Source organism: Bison bison, unplaced genomic scaffold (assembly GCF_000754665.1).
Source record: "Bison bison bison isolate TAMUID 2011002044 unplaced genomic scaffold, Bison_UMD1.0 scf7180017864240, whole genome shotgun sequence".
NCBI classification, from domain to species: Eukaryota; Metazoa; Chordata; class Mammalia; order Artiodactyla; family Bovidae; genus Bison; species Bison bison.
Genome location: NW_011494812.1, coordinates 2,167,685 through 2,184,856, shown reverse-complemented (window position 1 = coordinate 2,184,856; position 17,172 = coordinate 2,167,685). Strand labels below are relative to the sequence as shown.

The window sequence follows — 17,172 nt, the reverse complement described above, 5'->3', positions numbered from 1 at the left end:
AAAAGACCCTGATGTTGGGAGGGATTGGGGGCAGGAGGAGAAGGGGACGACAGAGGATGAGATGGCTGGATGGCATCACTGACTCAATGGACAGGAGTTTGAGTGAACTCCAGGAGTTGGTGATGGACAGGGAGGCCTGGCGTGCTGCGATTCATGGGGTCTCAAAGAGTCGGACACGACTGAGCAACTGAACTGAACTGAAACAGTAGGTCAACTTTGTCCCAATACAACTGGAAGGGAGAAAAAAGAGAGAAAAAAGTAGAGGAAAGGGAAAAAGAAGAAAGACACCAGTAGTGGTTTAAGCACTGGCGTGAACACCACTGGCTGCAGGTGGACCAGGGAGAGAAGAGGTGATGTCTCCCCTTTGTTGCAGTTCAGTTGCTAAGTTATGTCCAATTCTTTGTGACCCCACGGACTGCAGCACACCAGGCTTCCTTGTCCCTTACTATCTCCGGGCGTTTGCTCAAACTCATGTCCATTGAGTCAGTGATGCCATCCAACCATCTCATCCTCTGTTGCCTCCTCCTCCTGCCCTCAATCTTTCCCAGCATCAGGGTCTTTTTGATGTCTACCCTTAACCTTCACTCTTCTCACTGTGAATTAAAAAGGACTTTCCAGATTGTTCCAGATGGGTGTCTTTCTGCCTTTAGAAGCTGTTTCCTATTGACAAGGGAAAGAATCAAAGCAATTCAATTTCGCTTACACTCATGTTGTTTATTTGTCTTGAGTCCATGGGGACTCTTCTAGCTAAAGTGAAGACAGGTTTGGAAATGGCCGACTTCTCCAGATTTAGTCCTGCCGGCTTGCCAGAGAGGGCGGCTGACACACAGCCTATTCCTGGTTCAGTCTTTTGGGCTTATTGTTGGACCAGAGTCTCGGAAGCCTCCCAGCCGTCAGCAGAGGGCAGAAGCGGCCTGTGACCTGACTGAGTTGAGCCGCTGGGAGGCAGAGATGGGCGCCAGGTGGCAGCAGCATTCCGGGAACGGGTGTGCACAGAGCCGGCCTCCAGACAGGACGGACCTCCACCTGAGCCGTGCCCCTGCCTCCACTCAGGATAGCAGACACTGTGTTCCTGATAAGTGAAATCCTCTCCTGTGTTAACAATTCCCTGAAACAAATGATTTCATTTTCTTGTTATCTAACTCCTTCACGGTCAGAAAGTTGAAAAAAACTCATGTATCTAATTTGTGTTTTCTTTGCTGAATTCTAACTCACTGACTGCCTCACCATATTAGATTTAAGGGCAGATCCACCGGGCCATATTTCTAACTTACCCCATAGGGCTTTTTTTCGGGGGGAATCAAAGTAAATGAATTAGAAAGGATTAAAAATAACAAATATCATAGATTGAATGTGTCCCTAAGGAACTGTGTGCTAAAGACCCTCGATGTGGTCCAAGAGCGCTAATTAGTTTTTCTTTTGTAAATGATGGGGGGAAAAGAATGAAGAGACCCCAAATTTTCATTCCTGATGGTTTCAGGTTAGGAATGGACACACACTAGCAAACCTCTCCCTGGGCCTCCATCCCTCTGGGAGTATCTGCTCGAGTTATAGAGAAGCCTTGCTTTCAGAAGAGCTGGTTGGTACAGAGCACATCTGGCCGCCACGCTGCTTGCTCAGTGCCCTGGCTACTCTGGGTGCTCCTGCAGTCTGGGCTCCAGCTGATTTCCCCTGACGCTGGATGGGGTGCAGATGCCACCCTCCGCTAACCAGCAAGAAGTGGGGTGACGAGCTTCTAAGCTGCCCTTCCTTACCCCCCAGCCCCTGACCCGGAGTGACAGCCCCATCGTGCTGCTCCGAGATAAGCATGCCATTCGGAAAACTCTCACGGCGCTGGGCTTGGACCACAAGCCGGAGACCATCCAGCTCATCACCCGGGACATGGTCCGGGAGCTAATGTGAGTACCCAGGGCACGGAGCCCTTCTGTGAGGACCTGTGTGGGGGGACGGGGAGCCCACCTGGTCTCGTCCTGTCACTGTGGACCCCACCTCTTTCCTATCCATTTCCTGCCTTTGGTTTCTTGGTTCTCGTTTCTTCTCCATTTTGACCTGCTTGTCCCCGCCTTGTATCTATTACTGCCACTGCCCTTGATTCCCAGCTACTGGCTACTGTGGGCTCTATGGGGCTGGTAGAGGGTAGATGCTTGGGGAGGGGGGTCCCTTCTGAGCCCTGAATAGTGCACTTGGTCGGGGAAATGTCCAGATGAGTCACTTCCTTCTGGCCAAATCCAGAATCTGAAGCAAAGGAAAAACTGACCAGATGCCTAATTAGTCCCAGGGCTTCTTCCCAGGCTCTGAGGCCAGAAGAGGAAATTCCCCAAAGCTCTGGGGTTCCTTTGGGATTAGCTCAGCACGGCTTCCTGACTGGAGCAGCTCCCTTGCTTGGGCCCCTTATGTGGGGTTAGGCCCAGCTCAGTCACATGAAGGGAGCCAACCCTGTCACTGAGAGGTTTAGCTCTTCTGCTGGTGCTCCATTCTCTAAACTGTTCTTCCAACTATGGCTCCACTCACTAAAAACTTGAATTCCCAGAAAATGCATCCTGTGTCGCGATCTGGGGAGGCACGGCTGGTCCACAGGTCCAAGAGCATCGTCTGGTCAGCTCTGGTGTTGAAGGACCAGATGCGGTAGCAGCCCTGCAGACACGCTTGTGGCCCAAGAAAGGGCTCCTTCTCTTTATTTATTTGTGTATTTAGCTGTGTCGGGTGTTAGTAGGGGCACACGGGATCTTCCTTGAGTCCTGAGGGATGTCAGGTTCCAGCGTGCGCAGGCTCAGTAGTTGTGGTGTGCTGGCTTAGTTGCTCTGCCAAATGTGAGATCATAGTTCCCAGCCAGGGAATGAACCAGCGTCCCCTGCATTGCAAGGCAGAGTCTTTTTTTTTTTTTTTAATTTATTGTTAATTGAAGGATAATTGCTTTACAGTATTGCATTGGTTTCTACCAAACATCCACATGAATCAGCTATAGGTTTACGCATGGCCTCTCCCACTTAAACATCCCTCTCACCTCCCTCCCCATCCCACCCCTCTAGGTTGTTACTAAGCCAAAGCAGATTCTTAATCACTGGACGACCAGAGAAGTCCCAAGGGCTCCTTCTTGGACTGGTCCAGTCCTAAAGACACGTTGGAGGTGAAGTCTCGGGTAACTTGTCAGGGTTCTGAGAACAGCTCGAGATGCTGTCTCAGATTCACATCATTCCTGGTCACTCCAGATCACAGGCTGTTTGGGGCCACAGCACCCAGGGGAACACAAGGTCTTGGCTAAGCCTCAAGGGCACTTACTCATGTGTCCACCTCCTGGACACCTCTCCCCAGCCGGTTTTACGGGATGAGGTTTCACTTCCTGCCTCAGACCATCTGCGTCTGTTTGCCATGTGCCTGTTAGACGCCTCACCCAGAAGCAGCTTTATGCCCACTCCTCTGCTCCATCTCCAATGTATGTCATCTGTTTGTAATCATTATAATTACCTATTGGTTTGTTGAATGCGTTGGGCAGCTAGAAAAGTCTGTAGACATGTCTCTGGCTATTGTTGATTTTAATTAATATTTAGGGTTCAAAGCTTCCCTCTGGGCTGGAGGCACAGGGATGGTTTCGTTTCTCACTGGCCTCCACTTCATCCTCGCTGGGCGTGCCCTTGCCCTTTTTATGTCATTCTTGAGGAATCATCTGTTTTAAAAGTTCAACGTGGCAGCTTTATTTTGAGTCCTCACTCTGTGCCCAGTGAGTGCTGGGCCAGAGACCGGGCTGCCCATGGGGTTACAACAGAGCCTGAATCCCGCAGGAGCTTGTGATCTAGCAAGGCAAACAGATGTTGCCCACAACACAGGCAGGGACAGCGGAGGGGAGGAGGTGGGTGTGTATGGGTACATGGGGGCGGGTGCAGAGGAGGTAACGTGTGACCTGGACCTTTTAGACAAAGTCCTTAAAAATGCTCCTTTTTTAAGCCGGTAATGCTACTCTACCCTTGCCTGAGACCGCTTCTCCCCAGTGGACCCATTCCGCTGTCTCTCCTGCCTGATTCTCTGAGGCAGGATGGGCAGTGATGGGGGTGGGGTAGAGAGCAGAGCAGCCTGCAGAGTAGTGCTAAGAGCTCCCCCCTGGCCCCCACCGCACACCCCCTGCCTAATTTTATTCATTCTTTGTGTCAGCATTCCCACCAAGGACCCTTCCGGGCAGTCCCTTATCATGAGCCCTGAGGAGTTTGAGCGGATCAAATGGGCATCCCACGTCCTAACCAAAGAAGAGCTCGAGGCCAGGGAGCAGGCCTTCAAGAAGGAGAAGGAAGCCATTGTGGTACCTACCCCCACCCCATCTTTGCAGAGTGGGGGTTGAAGAGAAGGGCTGGGGAGAGGCCGGCCTCCCACAAGACTGGGAGCTTTAGTTAGGGGACCCTGAAGTAAGGTGTGAAAGTGCTAAAGATGTGTTACAGAATAAAGATCTGGTGGGAGCAACTGTGGGGCCAGGGGAGGGCTGAGGACACCAGGCTGGGAAACCTCTGGGCTATGACAGTGTGATGGGGTGATGTGAAACTCATCTGAGGTCACCCACAGCAGCCAAGCTAGTGCCCAGGGCACGGAGCACTGGAGTAAGTCCCCGCTGATTCCAGCGTGGCTCTCGTAGGACACGGTGACCACACGTAAGAAGATCATGAAACAAAAGGAAATGGTTTGGAGGAACAACAGGAAGCTCAGCGACCTGGAGGAGGTAGCCAAGGAGAGGGCCCAGAACCTTCTGCAGAGAGCCAACCAGCTGCGGATGGAGCAGGAGGAAGAGCTGAAGGATATGAAAAAGGTGGGCTCTCCATTCTCCTTCCCTCCACTCATCTCTCTCTCTTTTTTGACCTTGCCTCTCAGTGTGCAGGATCTTAGTTCTCTGACCGGGGACTGAATTCATGCCGTGTGCAGTGGAAGAACAGAGTCCTGAGCACGGGCCCACCAGGGAATCCCTCCCTCCTCTTCTCTGTTATTCACATGCCTGAGAGCATGGGCTAGAGATGGGGTGCAGGGTTGAAAGGCGAGGGGCTGGCCTTGGCAGGCGAATGGAGTAGATTGGGTCGGGGAGAGCTGCACCTACGGAGTGCCTGCTGTGTGACCTTCAGCAAGTCACTTGCGCTCACTGAGCCAAACTTTCTTTGTTTGTGAAATGAGGGTGGCGAAACTACTAAGCAGCATTATTAGGATGAAATATGCTAATATACGGGAGATACTTTGCGAACTGCGGGTTGAAAAATACCTGTTGTATCTTTATCCTGCTAGTTCAATTCTGGCCACATACGATGGTGCAGACAATGGGGTTGTTTTTGTTGTGCTCAAAGTGCTTCCTTTAGCCAGAGCATAAAGACCAGAGGCTCATTTGAATTCCATTGTGTTACTCATTTGCATGTGGTTCACTTCCTGGCCAAATGAAAAATGCTGACTCCCCAGCCTCTTCATCCAGAGTTTCTGTTTCTCAGGTAAATCTTCTCTCTTTAATGCTTCCTTTTATTTTCCAAAGCTTTTACTCCACAGCTCTTATTGATTGCTTGTGATTTTTTCATCTCCTTATGTGTCAGGTTGGGCTCTTTTAGCTTAAAAATCTAGTGGCTTGGCCTCTGCAATAATGTTTATTTTCCTAAAGAGTAGAATGGGGGTGGGTCTTCATTTGAGGTTCAGGGGTCCCTAAGGGGACCATGAACTTCTAAAGTTTTATGGAAACTTTGTGTGTATAGATGTAAGTGAATTTTATGGAGGAGAAGACCCATAGCTTTCATCTTATTCCCAAGAGTGATCCATGACCTCCCACCTCTACCGCAAACACTAGACCCAATGCCCTGAAAGATGCTATTGCTTTTCTGGGCTTGTGAGCACTCTTAATGGGATTCTGCTCCCATTTCTCCCCACTCCAGCTTCCACATCCCTGTGGTATATCACTCCACTCCCCCCAACCATCCCCATCCTTACTCCCAGACCTAGTACCACAAGTTCAATTCCACTCTCCAGATCATCCTCAATGCCAAGTGCCATGCCATCCGGGATGCCCAAATTCTGGAGAAGCAGCTGATCCAAAAAGAACTGGATGCAGAGGAGAAGCGGTTGGATCAGATGATGGAGGTGGAGCGGCAGAAATCTGTTCAAAGGCAGGAGGAGCTAGACAGAAAGAGGAGAGAGGAGAGAATCCGGTAAAGAGGTGGTTTTGACATTTCCCTCTTTAAGTCTTTTCCATGTGTCTTTAGGTCCATATAGCCTTTCAGAGAAGAAGGACATGAGAAATGGTCATTATAATCCTTTGTTATTATCACAAAACTTTTATGGAATGATTCAGAAAGCCACAGAACTTCTTTTTTTTTTTTTAATTTTTATTGTGTATTGAAGTATAGCCAATTAACAAACAATGTTGTGATAGTTTCAGGTGAACCACGAAGGGACTCAGTCATACATATACATGTATCCATTCTCCCCTAAACTCTCCTTGCATCCAGGCTGCCACATAACACTCAGCAGAGTTCCATGTGCTATATGGGAGGTCCTTGTTGGGTATCCATTTTAAACACAGCGGTGTGTACATGTCCAACCCCAAACAACTGTAGAACGTCTTAAAGCTTGTTTCTAAGATCACAACAGGTGTTTCACAATACGGCCCTTATTCACCCTCATTTTGCATCATTTCTTGCCATCCATTCTAGGAGGCTTTCCTTCATGTCCCCCAGCATGCCAGGTCTTCATATAATCTCATTATTTTTTGTTGTTCCCTCGGCTTTGAATACCCTCTCTTTCTTTTTTTCCTCTCCCACCCCGGAAAATGCTCTCTCTTCCTTCATAATGTGGCCTTGCTATCCCCTCCCCTGAGAAACTTCCCTGACTCCACTGGGCGAGCTTTGAGCCTCCCTGCTCTGGGCCCCCTACACTGTGTTAGTGGTCTGCCACGCCCCTCTTTGCGCTGTGGCTCCCTGACCCTCACCAGGCTGTATGCTCACTGAGGGCAGGGTCCCTGTCTTGTTTCTTTGGCTTCTGACCTACCAGAATGTTTGGACTGTAGTAAATGCCTAATACAAGTTAGGATGAATAAATTCAATCCCCTCCAGTTTGCAGGAGAGGACAAGTCCCAAAGCAGATAAATTATAGAATCATAGTGTCCCAGATTTAGAATGCCAACCATATAATGCAAGAATTACCCCTATAAACAGTCCTTGTACCACACTGAGTGGCAGCTCTGTCTCCCCATGTGTATTCTGTTCTCTTGGGCCATTCATCTGTGTACTGCTAGCAGGTACTGGTCCATACAGTAGGCTCCCATGAAAAGTTCATTTCATGGCTAAATGGCTCTTCGTCTTTTGCATGAACAGTTCCAATGAAGGGGAAATCCCTGCCTTCTTAGGCAGCTCTAATGATTTGACCTGGTCCTTATACTGGGTCTAAACCTGATTCCATGTAACTCTTTCTGCTCGTTGCTCTAGTGTATTTCATTTGGAGTCACGAAGCCATTCAACAGAACTATCTGAATGTCAATGTCATACTCCTTCCCGTAGATACTTGTCCTCCTCTGCGTCTTCTCCCACTCTCCCAGCCTTTACTCAGAGATCATGGGATCTAGATGCTTCCAAGGTTGTTGACATCCCAATAATGCAGAGGGAGTCACTGGCTGCACTGACTCTAGAATCTGGTTTCTCTGCTTTCTGTTGTTGAGCAAGGGTGCTACTGAGTGTAGAGAATTCCTCAGACTCAGCCCTGTACACCAGCAGCCGATGGTCTTAAAATATGAGATTGGATATAAGAAGGACAGTTAGCTAACTAGGCATGTTAGATGGAGTGGGACGACAAGATACACTGGCTGAGAGCAGATGCTCTGGAGAAAGGAGTTACTGTGGGCTTCTTAACTCTGGGACATCAGCTTGGGAAGGTCGCTCCCTCTGATTACTCTGGGAAGTTTTGGGAGGTGGTAGGATTTCAGAAGACCTCAGGTACTGAAAGGAGAAGGTGTCTTATGATATGGGCACAGTCTTGGACAAACAAATGCAGGGCGGGAATCTCAGAAAGGGTGAGCCCCCAGAATTAGGAGCTCGGAAGAGAAAGGACTGACCCCGCTCATGAAACATAGTGGTATTTAGGGGGCATTCACCACGTTGTCCCTACAATACCTCCCATTGTGGGTGTTATTTGGGTGGAGGTTAGAACAGAGACCTGGGCTCTTGGTTTCTAAGACACCGTGGCACTGTTTCTTCTCAGAGGAAGACGGCACATTGTGGAACAGATGGAAAAGAACCAGGAGGAGCGATCGCTGCTTGCTGAACAGCGGGAACAGGAGAAGGAGCAGATGCTGGAATACATGGAAAAGCTCCAAGAGGAGGATCTGAGGGTAACTGGGCTGCACAGATCACGCCAGGTTCTGCCAGCAACAGCAACAAGCCCTCCGCACTGTGGGGCTGGAGCGTGTGCGCTGACGTTCCGTCAGACACATGTTCGTTTCACAACATCGTCACCGCCAACTTTTTATTGCCGTATGAAACACTTGTTTGGCTGAGGCCTCATGGGGATGAGCAGTGATTTGGATACTGTCCCTGCCTTCCTGGGACTTGGGGTCCAGGATTGACATATCCGTGTGAATGGACACACCAAGGAAAGATATTGCGGCATGCTTTGCACAAATAAACATAGGGATGTTTTATGGTCTTCCCTCAATTATCTTGGGATATTGTACACTTTGTACATGAACAGCAGCTGTCTTTTAGTTCCACGCTGCCTGCTGCTGCCTCACCCAAGGTATGTTGCATCCCAGTGTCATTAATTGTATGGACAAGCCGAAACTTTTTATCTGTTAGCCTAACTAAAATTAGTAGGCATCTCCATTGCATAAGAAATAAATAACATAGCTGCTCGAACCAAGTAGGTTTTTAAAAATCCCCTTCTGTTGGCCTTATTGGATCTTTTGCAATATATGAAAGCCCCTGGCTCAGAGACGAGGTACATGGCCAGCATTTGGAGCATTTATTCTTTTCCCCCTTAATTTTTTACTTTTGAAAAATTTTGCACACATAGACACGTTGAAAGAACTGTACCACACCCATCAGTGCTTCACCTATATTTAATGATTGTTAATTCCATGGAGCTGCTTGTCTCTTTTAGATGTATATACGTATTTTGCTATTATTAAGCTATTTGAAAGTAAGTTTCCCATATCTTGACACTTTGCCTAAATGCTTCAACTTGTATCTCTGAAGCACAAAGACATTGGCTTACTTGTCAGCAGTAGTACCATTATCACATCCCCCCATCAAAATTTTGAGTCCGACGATTCTACAATATTATTTAATATTTAATCTACATTCAAATTTACCCAGTTCCAAAAATGTATTTTCCGTGGTTTTCTCTCTTCCAAACCAGGATTCAGTCAGGGATTGAATCTTCAGGATTCACACACTGTATTCACCTAAGTCTCTTTTGATCTGGCAGAGTTTCCTTATCCATTCATTAATTTTAATAACACTGATATTGTGAAGTACTCAGGCCAGCTGATTTGAAGAATGCCCCACATTCTGATTTGCCAGGTTATTGCCTAATGGTGCATTTAACCCACAGAACATGTATTCTTTCATTGTTCTCCTCTTCCCCCATGTTTATGATGACTGAGTTGTCATCTCCCAGTGCACTTGATGGTGAGGAGTGACAGGGGGCCTGGATGGGTCTCTTGGGGACCTCATAATTATGAAGGCTTCTCAGAGCACCTGCTGGCTAAGGTACAGTGTGAGAAGTGGGAGGCAGATCACTGGATGGCTAGGGGAGATGAGGGGCAGGCAACTTTGTAAGCTGCTTGAGAAGGGGACCAACAAGGCCAAGAAGACAGACAAGACCTGGCCAAGCTCCTGGTTCAGGAAAGGGCCAGAAAGGACGGGTCTGGGCTAGACATGCAGAATACTGGAGAATCCAAATTCTCCAGTGGGCTCATTGAGGGGGCTTTCCAGGTGGCTCAGTGGTAAAGAATCCACCTGCAATGCAGAAGATGCAAGTGATGCCACAGGTTCGATCCCTGGGTTGGGAAAATCCCCTGGAGGAGGGCATGGCAACCCACTCCAGTATTTTTGCCTTGGAGAATCCCATGGACAGAGGAACACGGCAGGCTACGGTCTATAGGGTTGCACAGAGTTGGACACAACTAAAGGGACTGAGAACACACGCACGGGCTCATTGAGAAAGTTCCAGGTGTCACTGAGTCAACAGTTACTCAGGTGTTATGTCATTGTCCTTTTCCTGTCCTTCTAGGCACTCCCTGAGTCTCCAGGAAGTATTATGGAGCAGAGATAGAAACCTCTGCCTCACCAGTTTAGAACGACATTAACTCTTTGCGAACAGTGCATGGAATTCTCCAGGCCAGAATACTGGAGTGGTAGTCTTTCCCTTCTCCAGGGGATCTTCCCAACCCAGGGGTCAAACCCAGGTCTCCCACGTTGCAGGTGGATTCTTTACCAGCTGAGCCACCAGTGAAGCCCCCTGGTGGTGCAGGGACAGTTTTTCCCAGCTTGCTAGCAAGATGCAGAGAGTGTTGGGAGTCAGTGTGGGGTTGCTTTGCAATGGCTTCAAAGATGAGAAACAGGGAAAGTTCTTTGGTTTCTTGAAAATGAAATGAACCCACAAAAACAAACCAAAAAAAGTAAATAAGCAAAGAAGTAAGTTAATGAATATATGATTATATGTGTGTCATAGATCAGAAGTCAGCAGCTTTTCTAGCTTTGAGGGTCAGTGGGTTTAAATACTGCCTTCAGATGGTAAAGAACCCACCTGCCAGTGCAGGTAGACCTAAGAGACATGGGTTTGATCCCTGAGTTGGGAAGATGCCCTGGAGAAGAGAATGGAAACCCGCTCTAGGATCCTTGCCTGGATAGTCCCATAGACAGAGGAGCCTGGCGGGCTGCAGTCCATGGAATTGCAAGAGTCAGATGAAGGATTAACACTTTTGCTTTCACTCTGAATACCAATGTCAGGCCTAAAACTGATGGGGAACAAAAGGTAAGAAGGAAAAGAAGAAAGGGAGATGAGGAAGAAAGGCTGTGGGAGTTGGAGCAGCAGGACAGGGACTATGGAGTGAGCCAGGAGGTTCGTGCGTGGAGACTGAGGGAATGCTGGCAGTCATGACTCAGGCACCACACGGACCTGGCAGGAGGCAGACAGCACTGTGCTTTTCTGTTCAGAGGCTCCCTGGAGGAAGGGCCCTGAACAGGGCAGTGAGCCAAGCTGGGGGAGGGCCAGCAGTGTTGCCTGGGATGCATTAGGGCAGAAACTGGGAAGACTAGTGGGGGTTAGTCTTCGAAGAAGTGGAGGTGGCTGGGAGCAGTGTGGGAGGTGGGGTGAGTTGATGGGTACGAGAGTTTGAAGCAAGGAGTCCAAGTTTGAGAGGATAGGGAGGACCCAGCACACGATCCCAGTGCCCCCCTGCATCAGGGCCTGGGGATGTGCTCAGAAGTGGTCTGACCACTGGGAGCTTTCAAAGGCTCCCATCCCATTCAAAGATGATGAGGACTCTGATCTCCATTACTCATTGTGCTTCTGAGATTTTTTTTCCCTTTCTCACTTGCCTCTCACCTTCTTCCCCGTCTTCTCTGCCTCATTATTGAGTATTTGCTGTTTTCCTCTCAGTATTAGGAAAGAGAAGACATGTGACACGTGGTCCGTGTCCTCTGGCTGGGACAGAATGAACACTCAGGAAGTTGGTGGGCCCCACAAAGCAGCATCTAATCAAATCCCAGGAGGTATATCACCATCCTAGGTGCAAAGGGAATTCAGAAATGCAGAGAGAATGAAAACTTGGGGCAATCAAGTCACAGTTCCAGAGACAATTGGAACTTTAATTAAGATAGACTGGGTTCCAAAATTCTGGGCTCTGGAGTTTATTAGTTCTATGGTCCTGGGCAAGTCACTTAAACTCTGGGCCTCAGTTTTTCCATTTGCATGAGAAAGATCAGTTCAGTTCAGTCGCTCAGTCATGTCCGACTCTTTGCAACCCCATGAATCGCAGCATGCCAGGCCTCCCTGTCCATCACCAACTCCTGGAGTTCACTCAGACTCATGTCCATCGAGTCGGTGATGCCATCCAGCCATCTCATCCTCTGTTGTCCCCTTCTCCTCCTGCCCCCAGTCCCTCCCAGCATCAGGGTCTTTTCCAATGAGTCAACTCTTCGCATAAGGTGGCCAAAGTATTGGAGTTTCAGCTTTAGCATCAGTCCGTCCATAGAACACCCAGTAACAAGACCTAATTTTCAGGGTTTGGGGGTCCACTTAGGTATTAGAGGTAGGTTATATAAAGTTATGTAAAGTACTTTCTATTCATAAGAATAGACTTCCTTCAGACTTGCCTGGTGGTTCAGTGGTTAAGACTCTGCATTTCCACTACAGGGGGCAAGGTTTCCCTCCCTGGTCGGGAAACTAAGATACTGTGGCATGGCCAAAAAAGGGTACTCAATTAGTGTCATACTTTATTATTTTAATTATCATTATTGAACAGAGACCAAAAATTTGGGTTAGAATAGGAGAAGGGAATTGAAGGCAAGAGGAAAACATTATGAACAAGTGATAGGATTTTACTTGACACGTGGGAGACACCGAGTAGAATTTTAAGAGCCTTTACTCCTTGAGACTGAATAGAGATCAACAGTGTCAAGGCTTCCACAAAGTCAAGGTGGATGAAGACTGTCAAGGGCTGTTTAGCTAGAAGAGGTCATGGACGATCCTGGAAAGAATAGTTTGAATCAAGGCCAGTAATGAGAGCTAGACTGCAGAGCGTGCATCTCTCTCCCTGCCTCCATCCGTGTCTCTCCATCCTGGTAGGCCAGTATCTTTCTGTCTCTCTTCTTCTTCTCTGAGGCTCTCTCCCTTTGGTGGCAGGATCTGGAACAGAGGCACCAGCAAAAGCTGAAGATGCAGGCTGAGATCAAACGCATCAACGATGAAAACCAGAGGCAGAAAGCAGAGCTGCTGGCTCAGGAGAAGCTGGCCGACCAGATGGTGATGGAGTTCACCAAGAAGAAGATGGTAGGGACCCGCCTTCTGGTGCCTGGGACTTCTGAGCAGGAATGGAATGTCTGTCTTAGGGAGGGGCAGACATGAGTCCTGAGTGAACTCAACAGAAGGCAGCCACGTCATCAGCCTGAAAATTTACATCCTTAGTTCAAGGGCCTGGCTTCTTTTTCCCTTTCTACCTGGCCAGTCTCCTTGTTCATTACCAGAGAATAGCCTGCAAAGGACACCCTAATTAGCGTGTTACCCTTGTTAACACCTTTGATTGGAAGTTGGGATGAGGGTCAGGTTCAGGCAGGGAAGAAAATTAAAACAATTGGTGAAAGTGGAGATTTTGTGGATTCCTCATGACCTGGATAATTATATCTCCAGTAATTATGAGTCAGCTGCCCCGTAAATTTCTTGCGAAGATTCCTATCTTGGGCATCCTTTACTTGGTGCTAGATTTGGAAAGCAGAGCCTTCAACCACACTGTGGAGCAGAGAGCAATGCATGAGAACAGTTCCAGGGAGATATGCAGCTCGTGAATGCGTTGATTCTTTCTGGGGTGATGGCATGATTGGGGTCTATGAGGAATGGAGGGCAAAGAAAAGCTTTTAGACATGGTCTAGATGGAGTGAACATGGATTTCTGTGAGAAGAGAAGGGAGGACAGTTATTCAATTCCTCATGTGGTAGTCCTGTCTCCCCTCCTAGCTTCGAGGTTCTGTGATGACACCACACTTCTCTAAGGAAGTCTTATTGGAGGAGGGTGTGGGTACAATTGGAAAAGGCATGTTTGATATACCTCAATACTCCAAATGCAAACCACAGAAAATGAAGCTCAACAAAGCTTGTTTATTGGTTCTGGCTTCTTCATTGAATGCCAGGTATATGCAGGGAACAGTGAGAATGCAAGACTTGGAACATGGGTTTCTGCATAATAACGATCATGCCGCTAACCATTTATCAAGTGCTTAGTCTGTGCACGGGCTCTGTGCTAAGTGCTTTGTGTGTGTTGTCTCATCTAATCACTCACTTCTTGCAACCTAGTAACTCAGTGATGGAAAAGATCCTAAATGCCTCAGAGTGTCCAGTTATCAGACTAGGCTGAACATACCTAGAATAATATCATGTACCTCATATGGATGTCAGCAACTGTTCCTGAGTGGATGATGGTGGTGATAATAAGCCAGTCACGTGTAGGAGTTGTGAACAGGTCTATTGGCTGCAGCAGAGAGTCTCTGGTGGTTGTGATGGGAAATGAGGTGGTGAGATGATGGAGAGCTGAGAGCAGTTGTTGGGGAGGCCTTGGACCTTGAGCAGCGCTGCAAGTGTGGAATGATGAGGAACTGCCCTAGATTTCTGACCAGGAGAGGACAATGTATGACCTTCATACCAGGAAAGGTCATTAGCAGAAGGAGCTGAGAGAGGTGGAGACTGGCAAAGGGATTGGGCACTTGGGCATGACCACAACCCACCATAAGTCTCCAAGGATATCACAAGCCCCTCCCTGACCTCACAGTGGTCTCCACTCTTACAGCTGAGGCTGCCCCTAAAGGCTGCCCTGAAGGCAGAGATTGCTGGTGGAAGCCTCCAGAGTTCCCTGCCCTGCCGTATAGGGCAACGCTGAGCAAAGAGACCAGCTTGACACACATCCAGCCATGCACACTTCACAGCAGATAACTCACTGCAGTGCACAGAAGTCTAGACAGGTAGAACAAGGCTAAGGAAGATTCTCTATGGGATGATCACATTTCCACCCAACTGAAGCCATTCGTCTTATGACTACCCCAGAATATGGGAAGCTTTTAGGGATATGTCTGCTCTTTCAGAGAAGTGGCAAAGGGAACTAATTTTGATGGCTCAGTCCTTAGGTAACTGCCAACCTCTGGGGGGACTGGACATCACATGGCTGGCCATTTGCCCAAGGACTAATGAGATAACTTCCACCTGCTGTACTTTATAAGCCAGGCAGGAAGCCACAGTTATTATTTCTAAAAACTTGGCCCAGAGGCCTTGCAACTTGGAAATTGTGAAGTAGAGGACAGAGCATGAAGTCTGGGCTCACTTGTAGGTGAATCTGTCTGGTGGTTTACAAGCTGTGCAGTCTTGGACAGGACCCTTGAATTTTATGAGCATTAGTTTCTTCATATTGAATATCTATCTCATGAGACATTGTGAGAACTCTCTGGGATATTACCAGGAGAACACATTTTGTAAGCAGTGAAGCTTCTTACAAATGCTGATTAGTTTCATAGCTATGCATTGCTAGTCATGTTGCCCTACATTAAAAGGAGTCATACAATTATCCTTCAATTAAAAAGCAGTTATCCTTCAATTAAAAATAAATAAATTTTAAAAAACGGAGTCAGGGAGGGGTAGGGGGCATACTGAACAGACAGGGGCTCAGTTTCTTTCTGCAAGGCTGGGGCAGATGGGAGCCATTCTATGAGATCTTTTCTTCCTGGCAGGCCCGAGAAGCAGAGTTTGAGGCTGAGCAGGAGAGAATCCGGAGGGAGAAAGAGAAGGAGATTGCCCGCCTGAGGGCCATGCAGGAGAAAGCCCAGGATTACCAGGCAGAGCAGGTACCTGTTCGATCTTGGCTTCCCTCAGCCCCTCACACCCCCTTAACTACTCCTTTGACAGCCTGTAAAATGGCCTCGAGGGTGAGGGTATAGAAGAGAGGATGCAAGGTACCTCGGCTTCAGCAGTTTGAGGATGGAGGGGTGGGCCTGCTCCCACACCTATGGCAGCAAGCATTGAGGAGTGCATTTCCTGCCTAACATCCAAGAGAAAGTTTTTGGCTGCCACATAAAGAACTTTCAACCTTAACTATTGAAATGTGTCACGGGAGGAGGAAACTGTGGCATCTCCATCATTAGCAGTTTTTAAAATTAGAAGCAATCGCAGGACTGCCTGGAGGTGTTTGAGGTATAGGAGAAGAACCGGGATAAGCTGGGGGTGGGGGGGAAGGACAAGATGACCCTTCAGGGTGTCATAGACCTGAAAGTTCTATGACAGGTTTCCGTTTGTTCTCTCGTGGCATAACCTTGTTGCTAGAGAAATTCCGGAGGCTTCTCGAAGCAGGCTGGGTCAGCTGGAGCAGGCGTCTTCCTAAAGGGACCTGAGGGTGTTTTTTGCGCCCTCACTGGCCTCCCCCACCCTCTCCTTTCCCAGGATGCCCTGCGGGCCAAGCGCAATCAGGAGGTTGCCGACAGAGAGTGGCGCAGAAAAGAAAAGGAAAACGCACAGAAGAAGATGGAAACAGAGGCCAAGCTGCGGAAAAGTCGACTAGAACAGGTGGCTTTCAAGGAGCACACTCTGGCTGTCCAGGTGCAACGGGACCGTGATGAGTTCGAGAGGATTCTCCGGTAGGAGGGGCTCGGACCCTCGGCTTCCTTTCCGAGTGCTGTGGCAGGGACGGTCCGTACAGGGTGGACAGGTGCTTTCTGGCATGTCCATAGACAGATGCACAGCCACCTTGACTGCGGTCATGTGGGGCATTCTACCTAGATGGGTGATGGAAATATTTCAAAGACACTTGAGCCAAGAGTTTTATTAGAGAATGGAAATATATTAATAGCACCTGGAAGTGTTTAAGGAATTGGGGGTTATTGGGATTATTTACCCAGGAGCATATCTGAGGTTATTGATATTTCTCCTGGCAATCTTGATTCCAGCTTGTGCTGGAATAACCTCAGATATGCAGATGACACCATCCTTATGGCAGAAAGTGAAGAGGAATTAAAAAGCCTCTTGATGAAAGTGAAAGAGGAGGGTGAAAAAGTTGGCTTCAAGCTCAACATTCAGAAAACTGAAGATCATGGCATCTGGTCCCATCCTTCATGGGAAATAGATGGGGCAGCAGTGGAAACAGTGTCAGACTTTATTTTTGGGGCTCCAAAATCACTGCAGAGGGTGATTGCAGCCATGAAATTAAAAGACGCTTACTCCTTGGAAGAAAAGTTATGACTAACCTGCTGCTGAGTCACTCCAGTCGTTTCCGACTCTGTGCGACCCTATTGATGGCAGCCCACCAGGCTCCTCCGTCCATGGGATTTTCCAGGCAAGAGTGCTGGAGTGGGGTGCCATTGACTAACCTAGATAGCATATTGAAAAGCAGAGACATTACTTTGCCAACAAAGGTCCGTCTAGTCAAGGCTATGGTTTTTCCAGTGGTCATGTATGGATGTGAGAGTTGGACTGTGAAGAA

At 48.2% G+C, this 17,172-nt stretch overlaps 1 protein-coding gene across 1 annotated transcript in view; it reads left to right on the top strand.

The window, feature by feature from the left end:
• Window positions 1-17,172, top strand: part of CFAP45 (cilia and flagella associated protein 45) — a 29,354-nt gene that overhangs the window by 7,074 nt on the left and 5,108 nt on the right. Inside the window, exons 3-10 of the mRNA XM_010846865.1 lie at window positions 1,762-1,898; window positions 4,147-4,291; window positions 4,619-4,789; window positions 5,977-6,155; window positions 8,200-8,329; window positions 12,847-12,993; window positions 15,431-15,544; window positions 16,137-16,330. Coding sequence (XP_010845167.1) covers window positions 1,762-1,898; window positions 4,147-4,291; window positions 4,619-4,789; window positions 5,977-6,155; window positions 8,200-8,329; window positions 12,847-12,993; window positions 15,431-15,544; window positions 16,137-16,330 — 1,217 coding nt within the window. The remainder of the gene's footprint in view (window positions 1-1,761; window positions 1,899-4,146; window positions 4,292-4,618; window positions 4,790-5,976; window positions 6,156-8,199; window positions 8,330-12,846; window positions 12,994-15,430; window positions 15,545-16,136; window positions 16,331-17,172) is intronic.